A 22,744-nucleotide genomic window follows, 5' to 3' on the forward strand; every position below is an offset into this window, starting at 1 on the left:
TTGACATGTTTCACACTTTAATGGATGATTGAGAGCAATAAAAATGTCGCATATTATACATAATGCAATAATTAATGTTAATTTGGCTTGTATTCATTTACTTCTCTCCCAAGCACACACATATAATACACACACACACACACATAACATAAATTAATGCCAGTTTTTGTTTGTTTTTTTTTCAAATTAGAGCACTGGGGGGGGGGGGGGGGGGGGGGGGGGGGGGTGTTGCTGAAAGTTTTTCTTTCATTTGTTAAAATGAAACATGTAGAAAGAATATTGTAAATAGTAAAAGACACAGTAGAAATAAATGTTTGTTTAATGAGATAGTCTGTGGTCTGCACAGTGTAACTGCATCCCACACACACACACACACACACACACACAGATTCATGAACATCAACTCAATAAATATTCATAGCTTTCCTCTCGAGCTCCAAACTGTAATCTAAAGCCAAACTAACGCTGCCTCCATCTAAAGCCTCTCTGTTAATGGATGCTGTTCTCCACCGCTGAGACAAGAGCCAATTACTATGATTCACGCTGCAGTCCGATCGCGGCCCACAACTCCGACAACGAGGCTTTAGCTTTGATTACTCTGTCAACATCAGTGCGCTTCATCTCAACAGCACAAGGTCTTCATATCCACCACGGCCTGATGATTTCACTTTTTTAAAAGGGGGAATATCGCTCCATTTGTAGGGGCCACATTGTAACCTGAATCTTTCACTAAATCTAATTATACAGATGTCACAACAGCATTAAATAAGTTAACTTTAGTCAAAGGAAACAGCATGAAATTATAAGAGCAACATCCTGTGATACTGTTCTGTCCCAGTTTTGTGACAAAGAGCAGGTTCCCTGTCACATTCCCTGGTTCCTCTGCCCGAAGTTGAAAATCTAACACTAACTAGCTCACTGATTAGCATGTTGTATCTCATCTGTTTAATCAGACCTCCTCTTCTGTCTCTGTGTATTTCCCAAAACACCTGTAGTTACTGGTGGTAACAGCGAAAGGGTTTTAATAAGTCCACATGTATCAAACACTGGGGGCAACAAACAGGCCTTAAGTGGCAACTGTTAAAAATGCAACAGAAGAAGAGCAACTTGTGTATCTGTTTACAGCGCAGCCAAACAAAACGTGGGTTCAACGTGTCACATGGTAACACTGCACATGCACTACAGCTTCTGTCTTCCACATCATGTCCAGTACGTGCGCGTATAATTTCCTGTGAATCACTTTTGTGCACTTATTAAGTCCTTGATGGGAGAGGACAATGAAAACCACTATGGAGAGGCAATTACAGTATGCAAATACGTTGGACAGCTATTGCTGAAACTAATCAAAAATTGGGTTTGATATAATGAACATATTAAAGTGACTATAATCAATATGTTTATATTAACAATGGATCAAATGACTATGTGTAATATGTAAGGGGTCACACGTGGCCACAGAGGATTATCACCAAACTCTGCAGTTCTTCTCAGCTCATCGTTTCAGGTTTACAGCCCTCATCAGACTCGTTTTCCAGCAGCAGCCTACAGTTGTTCTCAGTGGAAAAGCTCTAAAAACTCTCTCTATGTTGCTACCTGCCCAGCACCAAAGGGTAAACAGACAAAGTTAGCAACTAGCTGGTGAACACAGTGGAGCATTTAGCTAAAGGGTCAGATTTAATCTCAGGATCTGGTAGAGAGCAAAACAGAGCTAAAAGAGAGAGTGACTATTGGCCCAAAGTTTAATTAGTAATAATATGTTAGTTGATGTTTCCGCTGCCCTCAAGTGAACTGGGGGCAAGTTTTACAGAAGAATTTTACAGTCCATGAATATTCAGTCCATCTGCTTGATAACATCAGAACGCCTCCAGCGTGGCCTCCGTGACACTGTGGCTCTGAGTAGTTTCTCTTTGATGATGAAATATCTGGTATTAACTGCGTCTGAAGTCTATTTAAAACAGTTTGTTACAGCAGTTATCACTAAGCCTCGTATTACACTTCAATCAATCTTTAATAGTTCTATTGGTGGTGATAGAGTGTCTCTGAGCTTCATACATATTTAATTCCACTGTTTTAAATGGTGGTTTAGTTACTCAACAATCATCAGCAGGCCTCCAGCTCTCTGGTCCTCTGAAGCTCCTCCTGATAGTCTTTATCCCCGCAGGCCTTGGCCTGACAGACACTTGTTACTGTGGGTGGAGGAGGAGCCCTCAGCGTGAAAAGCAGGTGAATTACAGTAGTCTGAAGAGGTGAAATGAGAGGGAAGGCTCTCCAATGCCGAGTGCTGTAATCCCTGAGGAGATAATGTGTGGTGAGAGCACGGCCTCACTGAGGCAACACTCAACAGACAGAGAGAGAGAGAGCAGAGGAGTTTAAAAACATCAGGCCGCTTTTCCTCAGCTGAGCTTTGGCATTTAAGAGCCGACGTCCCTGAAAGTGTGACCAGTGGAGCACAAACACAGACAGCTCGGAGGAAAATGGAGCTAAATGTTGAATACCTGCTGGACTCTGCGGCCGCTGAACCTCGACACCGACCCTGGCTGTGTCGGACACAGAGCTTTCCTGAATATTAAACTACTGCACCTTCGTCCTCTGCACAAACTGATCGAAAACACACACCTCCTTTGTCTTTCTGTCAGCCTCAGTGTCTCATCGAGGATACATTTAGAAAAAAAGATGTTTTCTTATATTTTAGGCATCCAGGTCAACAGCAAAATAAACCACAATTCCTGAACAACTGGCAATACTAGACACTAGACACTTTCAAGCAAGCGTTTATGAAAAGAATCTGTCATTGTGGGAGGAGATGATTTTTCAATCTGTAATACAATATAGGGAGTGAGTCTGCTGTGTTATCTCTACTGAGTTGCAGAATAACAGCATTAACTGATCTAATACTGGGACACAAAAAAAGGGTTTCTGCCTCTGATGAAACAATAAATTCACACAAAACTCAACCAGCAAGGGCAGGAAACCATTATGTTGACATTTGAGTGATGGGAAATATCTTTTCATTTCAATCAAATATCCTCCTGGACACCCATCACTCGCCCTCTGGCCGTTTCATCCATCCATACACATTGTCGAGTTTATGATTTTGCTGAAATGACAAATGGTGAGTTTGACAGCAGTAAAAAAGCCTCAAACAATTTTTAAAAACTCTCTGGAGGTTCGAGGCCTTCGATCAACACTGACATGGCAGATTATTACCAGAGACAGAGAGGGAGACCACGGCTCATTCACCTGCATTGTCCACTTCTTTTTACTGTTTGGGTGAATAACAAAGTGCCCACAGAGTCCATGACAGAGCTGAAGACCCTGAATACAGATGAGCTCCATCCATCACCTCAACAAACAGCAGTGAACAGAAGGTCCTGCACTTCAGAGCTCTGTAAGCCCCCCAAACCCTGAGTTCAGTGCTGCTCAGTATGAGCCGGGCCCACTTACTTAGCCATTCAGAGCACGTAGCAGTAAGCGGGATAATGAGGCTCCGGCGATGCTTGTTTTGTCCAGAGCACTAACAATCATCCTCAAGCGCAAAACGTCAATGTTCATTTCACTAATTCGCCCAACTTCTACCTCCTGTTTGACCCAAGCCTGCTGCCCCCCCTGCATATACACAAACAAGGCAAAGCATTCAAAACAGAGCACAGAGAGATTCTTTGAATTATGTTTTTCGACAGCGCAGTTAGTTTTCTCACGGTCATAGAGCTCAGAGATGAACCGAAATGTTGCGTTCTGAGTCACAAACTCATGTTTGGGAAAAGTTTTTCTAGAGTTGTCCCCAAAAAGAACTACGAGACCCTTTCATCATCAAGTCACACGCTTCCACCTCATCTCAGTAACGATTTAGCAACCTATTCGGTCGTTATGGCACGAGGCCGTGTTGGAGAACACGATGGTCGAACGCCTTGATTCCCCCCGGGGCACGGCTCTATGATGACACGCCTGCCGTTCGGTTTTGTTCCGTCCTCCGCACAATTTCCTACCCTGCCCCATTTTGTTGACTTGGTTTCTTTTTGTGTGTTTATTGTTGATATATATATATACGATCGGGAGTCTGCACAGGGTGTCTTATTTTGAAAATTGACCAGGAACCTCTATGTCGTTCCTGTGTCTAACTTCCTGCCCGGCTCGATCTGCTCTGTGCAGCTGCTGGGACGCTTCTGAAGCGTGTCGCGGTGCGTCCGGTGGAATCACAAGCATTGTCTAGAGTGGCTGCGAACAGCTCGAACAGCCACGTCGCAGCCGCACCCTTGCACTACATTGAAATGGAAACCCCACATCATTGTCAAATGTCAAAGACAGTTGTCGGGATATATCACGTTATTGCAAACCTGGAAATATAAAACATTATTCTGTGTTTTCTATTTTATTGCTCAGCGTCCCTCAGTGCTTTGAAGAACTCGTTGCCTGCCAGTCTTCCTCTCTGCAGACACTTCTGGCTGGAAAACTGTCAGACTGTCTGACAGCTACCAAACTGAGAAGCTCAGCACCTTCCACTTCCCACTGCTAACAACAACAGGAATATTTTGTTCCTCATCTTCAGTTCTTCATCCAGCTGTCAAACACACCCCTGCATGATGCTGTTTCCTTCTGGCCTTCAACCTTTAACCAGCTAGAAAATAGCAGATAATAAGCTCATTGTGTATATGCAAGAATACAGCCCACACACATATCCATGCAAACAGCATCTTAATGCATACGCCGCTCTGCATTACACTAATCTACCTGAAAGGACAGAACAATCCTCCTCATTGAGGCTCGTCACACTGAGCAGCGGTGTGGGTGGCTGTGTGGGAGACATCAACCAAATGAAGTGATCAAAACAGCGACGAGCAACATCGCGGCAGCATTTAGAATCTCTTCATATTTAAGCTGCCTTTTAACGCACATAAAGTCAGAGAGAGAGAGAGTTGAAGCAAAGCTGCTGATAAACAACAACTTTCACCAGGATTCAGCTGAAATGCTGCCGAAGCCCAAAACATCCACTGTGAATTATAACGCCAGAATTATGCAGATTTAGAGGGAATGCTGCAGGCAACATCACTCGTACTAATGGCTCCAGGAGGAGATATGTTTAATAAAATATCTACTAATTCACCAGCTGCACTAAGTAAATAATTTGAATGTATTTGCCTGTAAATGTCTCTTAATAGAGAGCAGTAGACCAACAAGTCTCCATGGAAGAACACTGCTTGGCACAAAATGTAATTTTGCTCTGTCATTCAAATAAAATACACAGCACAACGATATTTGCATCAACCAAGCACCTCTGCAAATCTAATTTATTTCATAAATGAAACACTGAATTGGACATTGGGGATTCATAAAATTGAAAACTCTGCATTGCACCAGCAGAAGAGCTCATACTACCAACTATTTTTATGCAAATGAGAGGCAGAGCAGCGTACTGTACATTTTGTCTTTTTATAGTCTCTTTATAAGTGCAAAGTTGCAGTTGAGCAATACATCAACATGGTGGTGTGAGACTACATGCATATCGTCTGCTATTTGGGTTTTTGGGCTCTGACATGCGACACGAGCCCTAACTTACCTTTAAGCTGCCTTTGAATGCTTCACTCACCCAAGCAAAGAGCAGATACTTGGCGGCTCGACCCGGCCTCATATCTACGTAGCTGCTGCTTTGGCTGAACTGCGATGGCTATCCCAACATAGTCTCCACATAGAGCATTAACCCTCACATCGACACAAGGCAATACGGCACTTCTTTACCTCGTTTATTTAAAGGCTTTTCACTAATCTACAAACCACAGCTGTGGTCCACTAGGGAGCTGGGTGGGCAAGAAGAAGAGGTCGATCTGGGAAATACTGTTCAGATCTGAGGCCAGCTGCAAGCTATGAAGATCACACCTGGGACAGCCCCTTTACACCTTCACTAAAACAGCTGGTCTGTGGAGACCAGAAACCCCACCGCACTGCAATGACACACATTTTATATCAGCTCCCACGGAGAGAAATTGGATGTTGTGACCAAAGGCCTCTATAGAGCTCTCTCCCTGTGTGTGTGTGTGTGTGTGTGTGTGTGTGTGTGTGTGTGTGTGCGTGTGTGTGTGTGTGTGTGTGTACAGCCTCTTTACACCTTCACTAAACCACAACAGGAGCCGCAGTCAACAGCATCTACTTAGTTTCACTTTACAGCCATCCTCCCTCAGGAGACATTAGAAGATAAGTGCTCTTTAAAAAACTTCTCTGTAGATAATGTGATGTTCTCCATCTTCCCCTGCCTCTCAGACACTCAGAGCTCAGCTTCCCTGAGGCTGGAAACACAAAGGCGACTAAGATTTATTTAAGAGAAGACTTTCTGACCTGAGACTAGCGTTTCACAGGACAGGGTTAAAACCCTGACAGACTCCAATTAGGGCAGCGGACAGAAACTCAGGATATGATGGTGAACATCTCCTGTCACAGCTTGTTGGTCACATCCTTCTGAGCAGATTGAACTCGAAAAGTCTGACGGAATAGAAACCTAAGTTCGGAAAGATCATAGCCGCGTGTTGCATGAATAGTAAAACTTTTACAATATGATAATCTTGAAACGACCAGGCTGATGACGTGCAGGAATAAAAACGACAAGAACACAACCTTCACACCAGATAACACACACACACACACACACACTGATGAACCTCACTCTTCACACCAGAGATGCACTTCACTTCCTGTCGGAAACATGCTGGTGATGGTTGATGAGCAGAGGATTATAGGAGGCTTTGCTCCAGACCAGTATCACACACATTTGTTGTCTGCCTGCCTGAAATTGAATCTTTTGCTGAAGCTTGAAGAATTTTATCTCCGATAATGCACTTCACAGAAATTCAATTTTTTGCTGTTTGTTTCTGCGGGTTAGAATTCATCACACTGTTGTGATGTGACAGGTGAAGACCTGAAAAGCTCCTGCAGCTACTCTCTGCTCCCTGAGGACCAGCACCAGACTGCTCTGAGAGTCCAGTTCAGATATGACCTGGGTAAGAGTTTACATTATAGCTCAGGAATAACAAAAGCTGTGTCCGAAATCACTCCCACGTTCACTCAGTCACTGCTCCCTATATAACAGATTACTCTACAGTGAGCAGTATGATGAGACTGTGGTCACTACTCACTGTATAGCAGATAGAGCGTCAATTTGGACACTCGAATAAAATGGTGGATAGTAAATATAGTGAATTATTTAGTAAATATGAAGAGAGTAATAGAGTAATAATGGGGAAACACGTCATTTTTCAGTGTTTGAACTGTAGTTTTTCATTTTTCATCCCTGATTCGTGGTTATCATGTAGTTTCCATTTGATGCAGATTTTCAAAAGTGTTTCTTTAAATCATTTTCAGCCACTTGGGTTTTTAAAGAAAAACATGTTAGAAAGCAGTTATTTACACATCCAAAAGATATGGAGCAACATTGAGATACATTTATTTGGAGTCGTCTGGAAACCAGGTTGATGAGCGCGGTGAGAGTGAACCAAAACAATAAAGCTACGGCCCGTAAAACCAAAACAATAAGCTAAACGACACTATACCACACCTTTCACGTTACATACAATCATTTGTTAATCTAAAAATATTGATTAGTGCAGCTTAAAAGTAGTCTGATGGCAAAAATTCAATCCCCGGCAATCAAAAACACAATCGGATGTGATCAGATTTAATTGGACATGATGAGAAAAGCGAATAAGATCCAGGATTCTTCAAACTGAAGCTTATTCCGCCATAATTGTTTCAGGTAGCATCGACACTGACACAGATCCAACCAATGGTGTGAAGCTGTTCCTTAAACCTTCACTGTTTGGATAGGCATTAATATTTATACCAGTGCAGTCTTGCAGAAAGCCAGTTCTCTCGGGGCGCAAAACTGAGAGCTGAACATGAGCACACGCTCACACTCCCCTAAAAGCCAGCGGGGTGAAATTGTAGAGGCAGTTGAGAATGTCACTGCAGGGAAACAGACAGGAGGAAACTATTAACTAGACTACACTCTCTCATCATCCTTCTTTTCTACTCTTCCTCGTTCCCTCTCTCACCCTAATCCTCCTCTTCCTCTCCAGCCTTCCTCCACTTTCCTCGCCTTGTTTTCTTCCTCTTCTCTCGCTCATTTCTGTCCCTGTCTACTTTCCTCACTTGCCTTCATACCTGCTATCTGCTGTCATCCTCCTCCAGCCTCCTGCTTTGTCTCGTGAAGTCAAATCATCTCAAAGATGCGAGGCGGTGCATCCAGAAAGCAGATGGTGGCCGTACACACACACACACACACACAGCAAAGTCATTGAGGGATGAAATGGGAAAGCCAGTAGAAAATGTCACTGCAGTTGTGAGAAACACAGAGGGAATACTACTACTACCAGACAGGCTGCAGACTCTGACCCCTAAAGTTTATCCTCTCAGACGTTCACTGCTCTTCCTCCTCTTCTTTCCTCCCTGCATCCTGCATCCCACCCTCCTCTCCCTCCCCACTTCACCTCGACGTGCTTAGCCCTGATTAAGCTCCGTCTTGTTGTGTTGAAATTCAGCCTCACGTTTCCGTCTTTAATGGCCACTGACTCAGCTCTGTCCTCCTCTCTAATACAAACTGACCGGTCCGGCTTCTTCTCATCAGCAGGCGCCACAGAGCAGCAGGCTGCGGAGCTGTGGTCACCGGGTTCATAAAAACACACACCAGAGAGGACGTGTGATCAGCATCTATCTCAGAGAAAAAGAGGACACATGAAGGGAAGTAGATACGCTGGTTTGCTCACTGATGACGGACATTAACACGTACGGCAGGGAGCACAGTGAGAAGCAGATAATGACCAGGCTAGCAAACATATTACAAAGTTAAGTCTAACATTAAGTATTAAGCACTACTCTGACCCTTGTCTGTAATTACAGTTAAGAATTTGGACAAAATAAACACGCCTTCTTAATGAATGCTGAATTCCTGAACAGTGCACGATACAGAAACGTCGAGCCTCCCTGGAGGACAAACATCGGGCTGATGGAAACAACAGAGGAGGCCTGCAATCCCATAGCATGAACCTGCTTTACGGTGCAACATGTGAGGCTGAAAAGCTGTCAAGTGCAAGGCTTTGAGTGACGGTGGTGGCGTCCAACCCAATCTATGAGGGTAGCACGAGGTGGATGAGGTCAAAATGCTGTTGAGAAAAGCCGGTTTTAATCTGCCAAACCCATCCAGAGAACATTGCTTTGCCTGGGTGTGAGGGACAGAGGTATTAACGAAATGAATGCCTCACATTTTCACCAGAAAGAAAGAGAGAGAAAATCACCATGATGTCGTCTTGTCCAACGTTTCTGTTCAAGGTCCTTCATATTTAGCCATGTCCTGCTGTCATGACTAATGGCCAGATTCATATTAAATTTGCTAACAATATTCAAGGTCCCCAAAGGATGATTCTAATGATTTTAAAGACCCCCAGAGGCTCCTTCTTGTGACACCATTGGCCTGGAATCTTTCACAGATGCAGCCCTCTAAATGGATACTTGCCTTGATTTAAAGATATCAGAAACATTTTTTAAAAGTGTGTTTTATCTTACTACTAAACTGTTTTATCATAAAATCTAATAATTCTATAATTTGTCGTCTTGTGTGAAGAACTTTGCATCTGTCACGCCCTCGCTCTCTCCCACCTTTCCTGTCTCTCTCTGCTGTCACTATCCAATGAAGAGAGATTATTAACATATTATTATAACTGTATTAATCAGGCTCATACTCCATTCCACGATTTGATGAGGTATGATGTTCGACTTTGTACACAGAACGTAGGAAACTAATAGCCAGGTTTTCATGAAATCTGAGATGTGGGACATTTAAGTTCCCCAGAGGATAAATCCTAATGATCATTAATTACACCAGCAAAGCTTTTCTTTAGCGCCATCCTCACGCAAGTTTCAATTTTGCATACAAGCTATCTGACTGACAGTTTGATATGAACTTTGCTGCTACAGATTACTCACGCTCAGATAAAGACAGCTGAGGCTCCGCTATAAAACATTTGTTTTTGTGCTTTCGGTTAATGTATAGTTTGTATTGTTTTGATTATTGTGCCATTCTTTGAATAATATGTTGTGTTTGCACCAACTGCAGCACAGACTTTCCTCTGTGTGCACAATGTGTGTAGTCAAAGACGAGTCCCTGCTGTAATAGAGACTGAAGGAGCATGGTGACCTTGGTAACTAATGCAGTTACAGTTGGTAAGTTTGATGTCCCCAGTATAATATCCAATTACGACAGACATAACTAATGTGTCCGCCGGTGCAAATAGAGTTGTGAGTGTAAAATCCATTTGTTGTTCGAGTCTACTGTCTCAGAGTGACAGAGTATCATGACCTCAGCAGATGAAAGCTGACATTTGAAGCGACAACAAGTCATCTTCGATGGAGAAACCTCCATTTGATGAATGGCTTCATTTTTGGGGAGGCAGGCTTCTTCTGGGGACGGCCTTCAACAAATACGGCAGTCCAGCAGGTCCTAATATCAAACGGAGGGACTGCAGTCCTCTGTCAGCTGCTAACCCTAACTACCTGTTCCTGGGTTAATAAATCCAGATTCATGACTGGTGGCCCCACGTTCGCTCTGTACCCTTGACTTCATAAGATCCCATTCATGGCTTCACTTTGCCTGCACACATTTCCATAAATGACACTAAAGAAGAAATATGACAGGGATTTATCCTCAGCTACGTTCCTTTTCCCTCATCCTTGCTCTCGCTGATGCTGAGCGCTGCTGGGAATTTCGCCATATTCACACCTAATTGCAATGGCTTTGTTCTTCTCAGTGCAAACAACCAGTTAACTGAAAATCCCACGAGACAAGGCTTCGCCACACCTGAAATAGGCTCCGGTTTTTGCTCTCCATGCTCAACAATTTCTTTCCCAGATTAATCCTGGAACAGATGAGGGATACTTCATGAGCTCAGAGATTTAATCAAGCACCCCTAATATTCCCCTGGAGCCTCCACAGCTTAAATAACCAACTCCTTCTAAAGGCACCCAATAGCCTTCATGGGGTGAGTAATAACACCCCTGAATTTGCCATTCAGCCTCCAGCATCTCAATAATTTACTGTAAGTCATATTAAATCCCTCCACAGCCCGCAGCATCTGAATAATCAAACCGTTCCTTCAACACCGAGCACATGAATAACCAAACCATGCAGATCTTACAGCCTAATTAGCTGAGACACTGGTCACCGAGTTCAAGGCAAAGAAAATATGATAACGTGTCCATCATGTCACCTCATGAAGTTTAATCACAGGACAACCTGTCTGAATATGAATGAACTTCATCTCCACCTCCTCGACAGTCTCTGTCACCTGACTGACTCACCATCAGCGTCTTACATTTGACTTTCAGACTGCATTTCTCTCTGCAGGCAGAAAGTAAACTGACTACAGAGTTAAAATTTCATTAGGTGTTAGTTTAAAAACTTGAGGCCGGACTGGGAACGCGGTGATTCAGAGGAACCAGTGAGTCACTATCATTTAAACGCCCAGGGACGAGGGCGAAAATGCAAATCAGCACACACACACACACACACACACACACACACACACACACACAGTAGGAGTGCAGTGGTATTATCTGTCATTAGGCTAGGATTAAAGTCACTTAGTGTTCTTCAGATTATCTGTCATTAGGCTATGATTATAGCACACACTCCAGTGAGTCTAAATCAGCTCGGAGGGGAGATAAAAACCTCAAGAAAGACGGATGAGACTAAGAGAGAGAGGAACGTACACTTGAAGATGCCGACTGGGAAAATAAAAACCTTCTAATGGGGCTGAATGATTTGAGGAACATAGCTGATTGGGATTTTTCTGACTGATACTGCGATTACAATCTTAATTGTAATCATTTTGTAGAAAAATCGACTACAGGCCTGCATTTTAAAACAACACATGACTGAAACAAGAATCACAAACTTGTCTTGTTCCTACATGAATATAATCTGAGACAACAATGCAGCTGTTCTTTCAAGACCAAAACATCAAAATGATACAGAGTGGTGTTTCTTCTTGGATAAAACCGAACGTAAACAGGCCTACATTAATCAGACAACAGCAAAGACTTTCTGTTCTTACATAAACTCACAGAATTCACTTGAACGAACTTCAGCTGAATACAGTTTCAGGTGACAGCTGACATCATAGCCGGTGAAATCAGGCGTCGCCAGCACAAATTGTCACTTGCGACAGCTTGTTAAGACACTGATTATTATTATTATGTACGTTGTAATTACAAAAGCAAGGGCTCTTGTGGTTTGAAAGTTGCACCCTTTTTAAACTGTGATTGCCATATAAATGCATCCCTACCTTCTGACCTCTGTGTGTGAATCATGAATGAAACTGTAGTGCTTTACTACGCTAAAGACTTTAAATTCCATCAGTGGCTGATGTTTAGGAATCTGATCATTAGGAGGTTTGCATCTATGTGCCATCTTTCACCTGCATGTGGTGACTGCTCTCAACCATCCTTGATGTTACGTCCATGTGTGTAACAGTAAGAGTGAAGCTCTCTATAATCTATAAAAGTAAACTACAGTGGGTGTAGCCATTAGCCGAAGACACTGAAGACTTCACAAACAAGATAGGGGTAAAGACAACCGATATTAAAGTTCACATATTTCACAGTTTTGATGATCACCTTTGGAAATGACCACACCTCAGATGTACTGAATATACATCGTCTCTATTAAATGTGGATGAACAGCAGCTCCACTTACAGAAGTGATCTAGGCCGGCTGCTCAGACGTCTGATTCATTGTGAGGGAAGAAACACAAATATCAAACCTCTCAGGACGTATTTTAGCTCCTTCAATTTACTCTGATAAACAGCTTCAGTCAGACCTTGCCCCCGGCACCGGCAGGGAACTGAAACAAATGAAATGCGGAGCGAAAAGTCGGCGTGGATGATTATTAAGTGAATGATGTACTATAGGTGGGCTCTTTGGGGATTAAATGGCTGAAGGACAAGTTATTGGTTTCAGGGAGCTGTGGTTTATTTCTTTGTTTTTGGTTATGGCTTTTAAATGGCAGACACTCCTCCGGGGTCCAAAAGCTTTTCCATCGAGGCGATAAGGTCTTTGGTTTTAATTTGGCTCTCTGCAGCTTCTGATGACACTTCTTTGCACTCATCTGTCCTCTCAGTCCAAATGTACTTTCTTAAATGTTGTAAAATGTCTGTCTTTCATCTGAAGAGTGTTCATCTGCTCACTCTTCACATTTGAAGACTTCCTTGTTAATCTGATAAATATTGATTAATCCTCAATTCAGTATCACAGCCATTATTGTTACCCTACTTTTCTAATCAGGCAAGCAGGCTGCAAACAGTCTCGAGCCAGAGTCCTTCCCCCGTCTTTGACAAATAATACCAGAGCCAGACACCACGTTTGCCTTCAGTGTGAAGCATCTTTTGGATTTGTTTCATTTTTATTTATTAGATTTTGTGTGTGTTTATTTCTTTTTCTTTTTCCAGCTGCAGTGACCCATCCATCTATCCGTTAAAGTTTAATTTCCACTCGTCACGTTCTTGCTTTCTTTTTCACAGGGAGCACACAAGTCTCCTTATCGATCCATCCTGAATCCTGAAAGTTTCTGCGTACATCTGTCAGATTACATTCCCCCCAGGGGTACTTACTACATGGGTAAAGGTGACCTCATTATTGAATTCTCAGATTAAATTTGATAGCATGATATAATGGCTGTAAAACAATGTGGCATCACTGTGAAGATCGATGACCTGAATTAAATGTTTCCTGTGTTTTATTCTGTTTTCCCCTGCGTGCACTTTGGTGCACAACTTACAGCACTGAAGACGAACTGGGCTTAAGGCTGCACGAAACAATTTATATTAACAATAGGTCAAATTAACATGTATAATGTGAAAAGAGCTTCTCATAGTGATGAAACCCCAGAGCATTATCACCTGACTCTGCGGTTCCTCTCAACTATATCAAGCGCTTTGGCCTCTTTTAACTCGTTTTGTTTAGGTTCACTCTCACTGTTCTCATCAATCCTGCTTCCAGCGGCAGTTAGACAAAGTTAGCAACTAGCTGGTGAACATACTGGAGCCTTAGGCACCTAAAGAGACCAGAAACAAGACTCCAAATGAGTGCCAATGTTGCTCCGTCTCCTGAAGGTGTATAATATATATATATATAAAACTTTGTTAAATGCAATGACAGGCAGTGCAGCTTTTGTTTGGAGATGTTTTTCCACCTGCTCGAATGTGTAAGGACTTTAGTAAATGATTCAGTGATCCAAACAATTATAGTCATGTTTGCTCCACAAATTCAACAGTGAGAGTTTCTTTCGAGGGTTGCCGTTTTGCACCAGTGTTCAGCAATCACACGGAGAAATGTATCTTTGAAAAGGGAACTCAAATCAGAAATAGGCAACAGATACTTGACAGCCTGAACCTGGTGAGGCATTAACAAAGAGACTCTACTGTGTCCAGCTGCAGGTCACATGTGTCTCTTTTCACTCCAGGCTGCATTACGTCAGTGAAGGTCCTCATCAGTGCATCAGAAAAAGTAAACGCTTTCTGCAGCTTGACAAAACTTACAACCACTTGTATACTACTGTATATTAATATAATATAATAATATATAATATAAGAGTAGGAAATAAACACTTAAGGTGCACTTTTATAACACAACTAAACAACAAAACCCTCGAGGCTGATAAGTTTGAAACACACCAAGTATGTTCAGAAGTTGAAATCCAAAGGATTTCTGAAGGCCTCTGAGTAAAACCACCAGCCAACAATACAGCAAAGCTAATTAAATACAGTAATTAATACAGACATGAATTAATAGTACTGCAGTGCTCAGAGGGACCGTGAAATAAATCAGAACGAAACAAGTCATGATACAACAGAACTTTCTGAGGGCACAATTAGAGGCACAGCAGCAAACCAATAAACGGAAAAGAAAGAAAAGAAAGAAGAAACACAACCGTCTCTACCAGCTTCTCTCTGCTCCGCGTGGAGAGCAATGAAAGAAACCTCAAGTGGTGTTATTATTGTTGTTCAGGGAAGGTCTGCTAAACTCTCCTGCTGTTTTTCAGACTCATTCAGTTCAATTCCACACGTTCAATCAGTAATATAGCAAGTCAGGTTATCTTCAGGTCTCAAATGCATGATGCAAAAAAGGCATCAGAAAGTATTAAAAACGTTGCATAACAATAAATTATTGTATTGTATTGTTTTCTGTCATACTTGGGCCTGTATGATCGTGAAACAGGTATTAAATTGCATCGTATGTGGTATTAAAAAGGTCTTAAAAAGCCTTAAACTTAACTTTGTGAACCCTGAACCTGCGTCTGTCAGCAGACTGATGGAGGTCAAAGCCTCGGATTACAGGGACAAAACGAAGCTTTGTGATATTCAACACGTTCCAATACATTACATTAACCTGACAAAGAGATGTCACTACTTCAGTTTCCCACATTCTGCATTCACCACCACAAAAAAGCAGGCATGCACTTGTTTTTACATTATATCTCATGACATTCTGCAGATGTTTGTAGTTTTTAAGAGCAGTTTAAGGTTCAGTCTTGCTGAAGGACACGTCAACATTTGGGCAGTGGGAGCTGGGGATCAAACCACACACACACTATGATTAATGGCCGACCCGTTGCATCTCCTGAGCTATGGCTGCCCAGCTACTCTATTCTGGAAAGGAATGTTACTGCGTTTATGTTTAGCCATTTACTATCAGTTATCTACAGAAGTAGGAAAAATAAACCAACAAAGACACATGACACATTGCTCATAGCTTTTTCAAACCTTCAAGGAATGATTCTGTGTTTCTTCCTCTGAGAAAATAAGCGTAAGGAGCATCTTCTGGCAGCCCAAAGCCACATTTTAGTCATCTGGTTGCCGGACTCTGGGCTGCGAAACACAGCAACTCTTTCATGTTGTAACATTGCAAGGCAATTAAACGCACAGTGACTTTTACGGCCCTGCGGGGTGGCTCTTTCACGCACTGACTTCCTTGAATCTCATCACTAGTGACTCAGTCATCGGAGCGCCATCTGTGGCTGTTAAAATATGTATTTCTACTTTGTTGTCATTCAGTGTCTGAAGATGTGAAGCTCAGTCTAAGACCTGCGGCCGAGATCCCTCCACCTCCGCAGGTTTAACACATTACGCTGCTGTGGTTTATGGTCCGTGCGTGATGAGTGTGCTGCTGGGTGGGGTGGGGAGTGGGGGGGGGGGGGGGGGGGCATCATGTAGCTCCACCCACCTTCAACCTGGACAGGCAATCACACAGAATTAGTGAAAACACCAGTGGGGGAGTGCAGGGCCTTTAAATAACATAGCAAAGGTATGAAATAAAAAAGTAGGGATAGTCCAATTCTCTTTCAGGTAAAGGTTTTTGTTTGATGTGCGAATACTAAAGATTCAAAGATGTTAAATACTGGCAGCTATAAATTGAAGCCACTGAAACTAAATATAACCACCTTCAGATGAAAACTATAAATCTACAACGCAAGATAGAAGAAAGCAGCCGGAGAGAGAATCTATACAGACTGGACATGAAGCAGGGAGAAAGGAATATATATATATATATATATATATATATATATACATATATATATATAGGTAGACAGACTAGAAAGAAAGGAGGACAGAAAAGAGGAGGAATTGGGAGGAAAGAGTAGTATGAAACGAGAGAACGGAGAGTTACCACAGATCTGAGTCAGATCAAGAGAAACAGCAGGAAGGAAAACAGAGAGAATCACATATTTTGTTGAGGCTGTAGATGTTTCTTTCATGGAGGGCGAACAGAGGAAGGACGGATGAGGAACATCAACTCTAACTGATCACTCCTCTCTCGTCCTTACTCGTCTCCTCTTTCCTTCCTTCATCTGTCCAACTGGAGGCAATCTGTCTCTCTCTTTGTCTCATTGTGTCTTACAGCTGACTGTTATAACGTTAAACTGCAGCAGGATGATCAGACTCTTTGAGTATAACATCCTCACTAAAGTGAAATATCGGGATTCCTAAATACCTTAATATTTAGTTTTAACCTTTAGTTTCCTTTTAAGTAGCTTCAACATTGCTAAAATAATCTTATTCCACACTGTTGCAGCTCTTCATTGACTCTAGTGAAGTATTCAAACCCAAGACTCCATGTTTTATGACTACACCGTCCCGTCAAATGGAAAAATTCTTTGTGCATCATGTTATATACATTTATTCAAAATTCAGCCTGACATATGTGGTGTTTTTTTTACTAGAATTTCAAATAAAGATATGTTGGTTTTAGCAAGGTTTGACTGCACAGCAGGAGTTTGTGGCAACTGTTGGGTTTCAGAGGTTAAAAGACGACACAGGTGGGTGTGAGGAGAGATGAGAAAAGGAAAAAAGAGACTATCGGGGGAGTAAAGGAAGATGGAAATAGTCTTCTGCACACATGACACATATTAACAGCAAAGGCGGGAAAGCCAAGAGGCGTTGTGGAAGAGGAGAATAAAACAGTGGAGGGATGGAGGACTTTTTCCACCATCTGGTTCGATTACATAGAGGTATCCATCACTGCCCTCTCTCTCCTCCTTTACTCCCGGTTTTCCCTCCCTTTCTCTCTCTCCTCCTGTCTCAGGCGGGGAGGGACAAACAGCAACGCCCCACTTCATATCTACACACTGTCACAGCTTCAGACCTGGAAACTGCCCAATGCTGATGTCCAACATGACTCAATGGCACTTGAGGGAAGAAAGACTGACGTTTATTTCCCCATTACAGGAATCAGAGGATCAAACCAGCAACCTCTCAGTCCCAAACCCACCTCTCCAACCTGCATACAACGCTTTTTTCTCTCTCTCACACACACACACACACACCTTCACACCCTGTGCTCACACACACACCTACACACACACCAGAGAGCAGCCAAACGTGGCTCGGTCCCAGGACGCTCATCACGCTGCTCTGAGCACCAAATTAAGCAGAAAGAAAAGAGATACCCTTGTTTTATGCAGTGCATGAACTGGCTTCTAATAGTGGCAACAACGCTTCTTTCAGCCTGCAGAGGATAAAAGCCACAGCTGAGACCTTTTACTGTCAGACATCCAGCTCTGTGAACGTGAGCCCACAGATCACTGCACGCGTGATTACGATATAGTAAAATAAAAGGAATAAGGCGAGGACGTTGCACAAAAGTTGGTTTCTAAAATTACGCAGAAGACGCGTTCTGCTTAAACGTCACTGTGAGAATAACGACATCATTAAAACGGATGCGGTTCTCTTAAACACAACAAAATGAAATCATCACTCTCATCAAACCGCCTCAACTCTCCGCAAGTCTCTCCAACAACTGAGCGCTGATGCGCAACCCATGCGCGCAAAGTGCCACAGCATTCAGACACAGGCAGCTCTGCACTTCCTCCAGACTAATCAAGGAAGTTAATGAGACAAACAACTGAAATGTCGCTAAATCCATCAGACAGAAGTTCCGTGTTTTTGCAGGCGGTATGACAGAGGGTTGAAGCCCCGTCTAAAGCCTCCTCTCTGCCCGGACTCGCTCCGTCTCCTCCGGGAAAAGTGAACAAAAAGCGCACAGCCTGCTCACCTTCTCCGGTCGTCCCGTACGAGCTGGAGAGAAGCAGGGCGAACTGAGCGATAATCCCAGCGACTCTTTTAGTCCCCAGATCCATGATGAAGCGGCGGGAGGCTGCAGAGAAACCCGGCGGCTGCTGGAGGAGAGAGACGGCCAACCTCTCCTCTCCAGCTCCAAGAGAGATCTCCTCAAACCCGACCGAAGCGAGAGAGAGGAGGGAGAGAGGAGGGAGAGAGAGGGAGGTGGTTTTACTACGCGGTCACAGCTCCAACTTCAGTGCGCCTCCTCCTCTTCCGAAAGCCGCTCTCAGTCCCTGTGTTTAATAAATGATGTTTCCAAGACCCTCTGCGATGCCAAACTGCGTCCTACAGTTTTCCATCTTCCACTGCGTGTGCTGCTGATAGATACAGACCGATTGATCACCATTTACCGAGCCAATAGGGCAATAAATCCCACCAGGAGGGCTGCCGGTCACAGCGTTCACGCATACACATCAGCACGCATGAACACACAATAACCGCAAATTAAATGCTTTGTAGTAATCATTCTGTGCATTTTATTTCCCTACACAGATAGCCGAACTGCTCGAAAATATTTGCTTTAGCCTAATTTTTGGCTAAAGTTTACCCAGCAGGGAAAAAAGATGTGATTATACAAGTTTTTCATAAATTCATCACTAAGTTTGAACGTTGTTCCTAAATTCTTAGTAGGCTAACTACAAGCTAGTTTCAAAATAGCTTAAAAACTCCAGTATACTGCGAAATACAGAGGTAGTGATAGGCTTAATCAGCTCTGTGTGAACTCATCTGGAAACAACACGGATGTAAGACGTTCACTTGTATGTAAAAGTCCCACATTTTAGCTAACTTCTTTTAGCTAATGACTTTAGCAATGTGTAAATCGGTTGCTAGGAAACATCTATCGCCCTGTCCAATCAGGAGCAATCAAGTATGTAAACAGGAAGTCACTGTAGCATCACAAGCTAGCATAACTTCCAAAAATGACAGTTTTAGAGGTTCAAAAGATTTAACATAACTACATCCAAAGATATAACATATATCTAGTAGTATTTATACTGTTTAGAGTGAGTGGAAAACATCCAATTCATGCTAACCTAACTGAAGTTACTTACACGTTAAGTCAAATGTTATTGGTTTAAAGTTTTGTGATTTGAGGTATGCTGTATCATGTTTGAGAAAAGTAATTCCAAATTTAAATAAATTAAATTTATATATGTATATATGTATATATATTAGCAAACTAATGTTAATTTCTTTCAGTTGGTTCAGTTATATACACCACAGTTACACCTGTTAGTTATTAGGTGCAAATATTTAATAACAACTAGTCTTTACATAATAAGTAGTTTATGTGGTGCAACCCATTTTAATTTAGCCTGGCGCAACCAGCTCCCGGAGGTCACTGCACCCAGCCAAGAAATGGCTAAGCTAAGCTAACTAGCTATTGGCTGTAGCTTCATATACAAACATAAGAGTGTTATTGATCTCCTCATCCAACTCGAAGAAAGAAAGCAAGAAAAAGTGTATTATCCCAAAATGTCAAACTATACCTTTACCATGAATATTTACTTACTAAAATGCAGACTACATTATGTGGCATCTTGCTGTTTTACTGGTTCTAGAGTTGTTGAGGACGCCCTCCACTTTAAATCTAAACTAAAATGATGCACTCTCTGAGCAAAATGGCTGCTGTCAGTTATTTCCCCTCTATCCACGACAACACAACAGAAAACAAGACAATGTGGGCTCCTTTTGACCCTAAAACAAAACAGCTGAACTCTCTGACCATCAGTTCCACTACAGGCTCTTCTGATAAGGACTGCAAAGATGGCACGGATGGAAACAGATCAGCCCCTCAGCAGGTTACAGCTAAAGCAGCCTGGACGACACTGGGCCGCTTGGCTGCGCCTGATTACCGACCTCTGGACGTCTTCAGCGTGACAGCAGAGGATCCGGGTTCAGCCTCTTGGAGCGAGGCAGAAGAACTGTGTGAGCTCTCCATCAGGCTGAAAGAAATCGAGTTACGCAACATGATCGGAGAAACTTCTGGCATCCCGGAGTGTAAGTAGACAATGATAATAATTACCTGTGCTGCTATTAGACGATGTAATGGTCCACTTTAGAGCCAGGGGGGAGAACAGAGTTGGTTGTTGTGCAATTTTCAGTATGGATCATGATCAGTTTAACTATCATTCAGTCATGATCAATACGATTAGAAAGCTTTACGATCTCTTCAGCTCCTTTGAGTCTGCTTCACAGGAACAATGACATACATACAGGAAGAGAGATTTTGGAGAAAATAACTGATGCTGTTATTCATATATAGTATTTTATTTAATTTTAATCAAGTAGACTAATATTTATTCCATTATGTCTGTCCGATGGTCTTTCTCGCTCTCTTTCAGATACATTTCTGAGGAACATCAGGTACTGCAGGATGAAGCAGACGAGGGGAAGGACACCAATGGGAAAGACAAAAAGACATTATTTTCAATAGACCAAGTTACTTCTTGTTTATTGTAATGAATAAATACTTGTTCTTCTTCTGCTTCGGTGCTTGATAAAGACCTGGGACTGAACATACAGTATGGAGGTTTTGTAAGCATTTTGGCGACAATGAATTATCTAATGTATTTGAGGTAAGTTCTATTTTTTCCCTCTATAGTAGATTCATCCGTGTGATTTCCAAAAATTACCACATGATCCCAGATGAGCTCCGTATTCTTCAGCCCAAGAGGTCGACAAATGCATGCAAGTAAAAGTGTTGATCTTTCTGTTGTAGAAGCTCGAAATGTGTTTCCATCCACCTGTTTTTAAGCACATTTTCAGTTTGAGCATTAAAAAACTTGAGTGGAAACGCTGGAAATTTGTTAAAAAGTCTTTGGTCTTCCTAAAAAAGTGTTAAGCTTGGCGAGGTGGGAAACAAATGTATTGATAATGGAAACAGACTTCTCATGACGTACATGAAGCTTGTGACTTAAACAACACTGAAGCTTCCGCTAAAGAGGCGAAATCACCAGATCTGTGTGGGCCAACGGGGAGGCTGTAACCTTCCTCAAATAATACATGAAACAAACATTAACACTATATTTCCATCACAATCTTCATCTGTTTATGTCACAGATTCTCTGAAAATCCTGTTAAATATGCGCTTCATTTGAATGGAAACTTGGCTACTTGCTTTACAGAAGGCAAAAGTGAGTGTGGCACTGGTTATAATTACAACAGGTGGGTCAAAGCAGCAGCGAATCAATACACAGCAGGAGTTTCAGACCAATTTGTGTAACACAGAACCGCCTGGGGACGAGGTTATGGTGTCATGTTCAACAGAACCAAAAATTGAATACATTTATGAGAGATGCTTTTGGTTGCATTCAGCGGACGGTAAAGAAAAAGCCCAGAAAACAGAGAGGAGAGGGGAGGGTGTGCAGGGAGAGTCAGCAGGGGAGTCTGATAATGAAAACCTACTGAGAGTATAGACAGCGGGGGAATCAGATGATGAAAAACCTGTTGAGAGCAAACACAGTAGGGGGATCAGATAATACTGAAGCCAGAGTCTGAGAGAAACAAGGGATCAAGCCGTGCACCAACACACACACTCAACGTGAGCGTCACACACCTCGGTGGCCGGCGGACACACCGCACACAGAGAAACCAGCTGGCTGTTTAATGCTCAAATCAGACGGGTGAGAGATTTTAAAATTACGTGAACCTGAGATATGCCAAAACACACCGAGAGGAAACAGCAGGCTCCTGGTCACAGGAAAGATTTGAAACAAACAGTCAAACACAAGTAGTGATGCACAGAGCGGGAGAGGCAGACAGACAAGAAGAAATAGAAAACAAAAATGCTTCAGAAGTCAGAAGCAGGAAAAGATGCAATAGAAAAGCCATTTGCTTCATTTAAAAAAAGAAATGTCCTGTTTCGTCTTAGCTGACTGAGTTGTGCTTTTACAGAAATGTGTGTAAAATGTGACCAGATTTTACCAAATTGAAGACAAAACTGAACGGGCTGATTGCTTAAAGACTTCTGCAACAGTTTCTTCTTGCGTTCTTCATCTGTTCTTGAATGTACTGTAGTGAGCGACGGAGAGCGAGCTGTACCCAGCATGCCGTTCGGCAGTGTAACAGATTAAAGGGGTCCCCTTTTAAT

General features: G+C 42.5%; 1 protein-coding gene across 1 annotated transcript in view; it reads right to left on the bottom strand.

Annotated features, from left to right (window-relative positions):
- LOC139296758 (contactin-associated protein-like 4) overlaps nt 1-18,761 on the bottom strand; it is an 81,497-nt gene extending 62,736 nt beyond the window's left edge. Inside the window, exon 1 of the mRNA XM_070919260.1 lies at nt 18,584-18,761. Within this exon, the coding sequence (XP_070775361.1) occupies nt 18,584-18,668 (85 nt within the window). The 5' untranslated portion in view covers nt 18,669-18,761. The remainder of the gene's footprint in view (nt 1-18,583) is intronic.
- Nucleotides 18,762-22,744: the final 3,983 nt, after the last annotated feature.

The sequence above is a fragment of the Enoplosus armatus genome, chromosome 14, assembly GCF_043641665.1.
Source record: "Enoplosus armatus isolate fEnoArm2 chromosome 14, fEnoArm2.hap1, whole genome shotgun sequence".
Lineage (NCBI taxonomy): Eukaryota > Metazoa > Chordata > Actinopteri > Centrarchiformes > Enoplosidae > Enoplosus > Enoplosus armatus.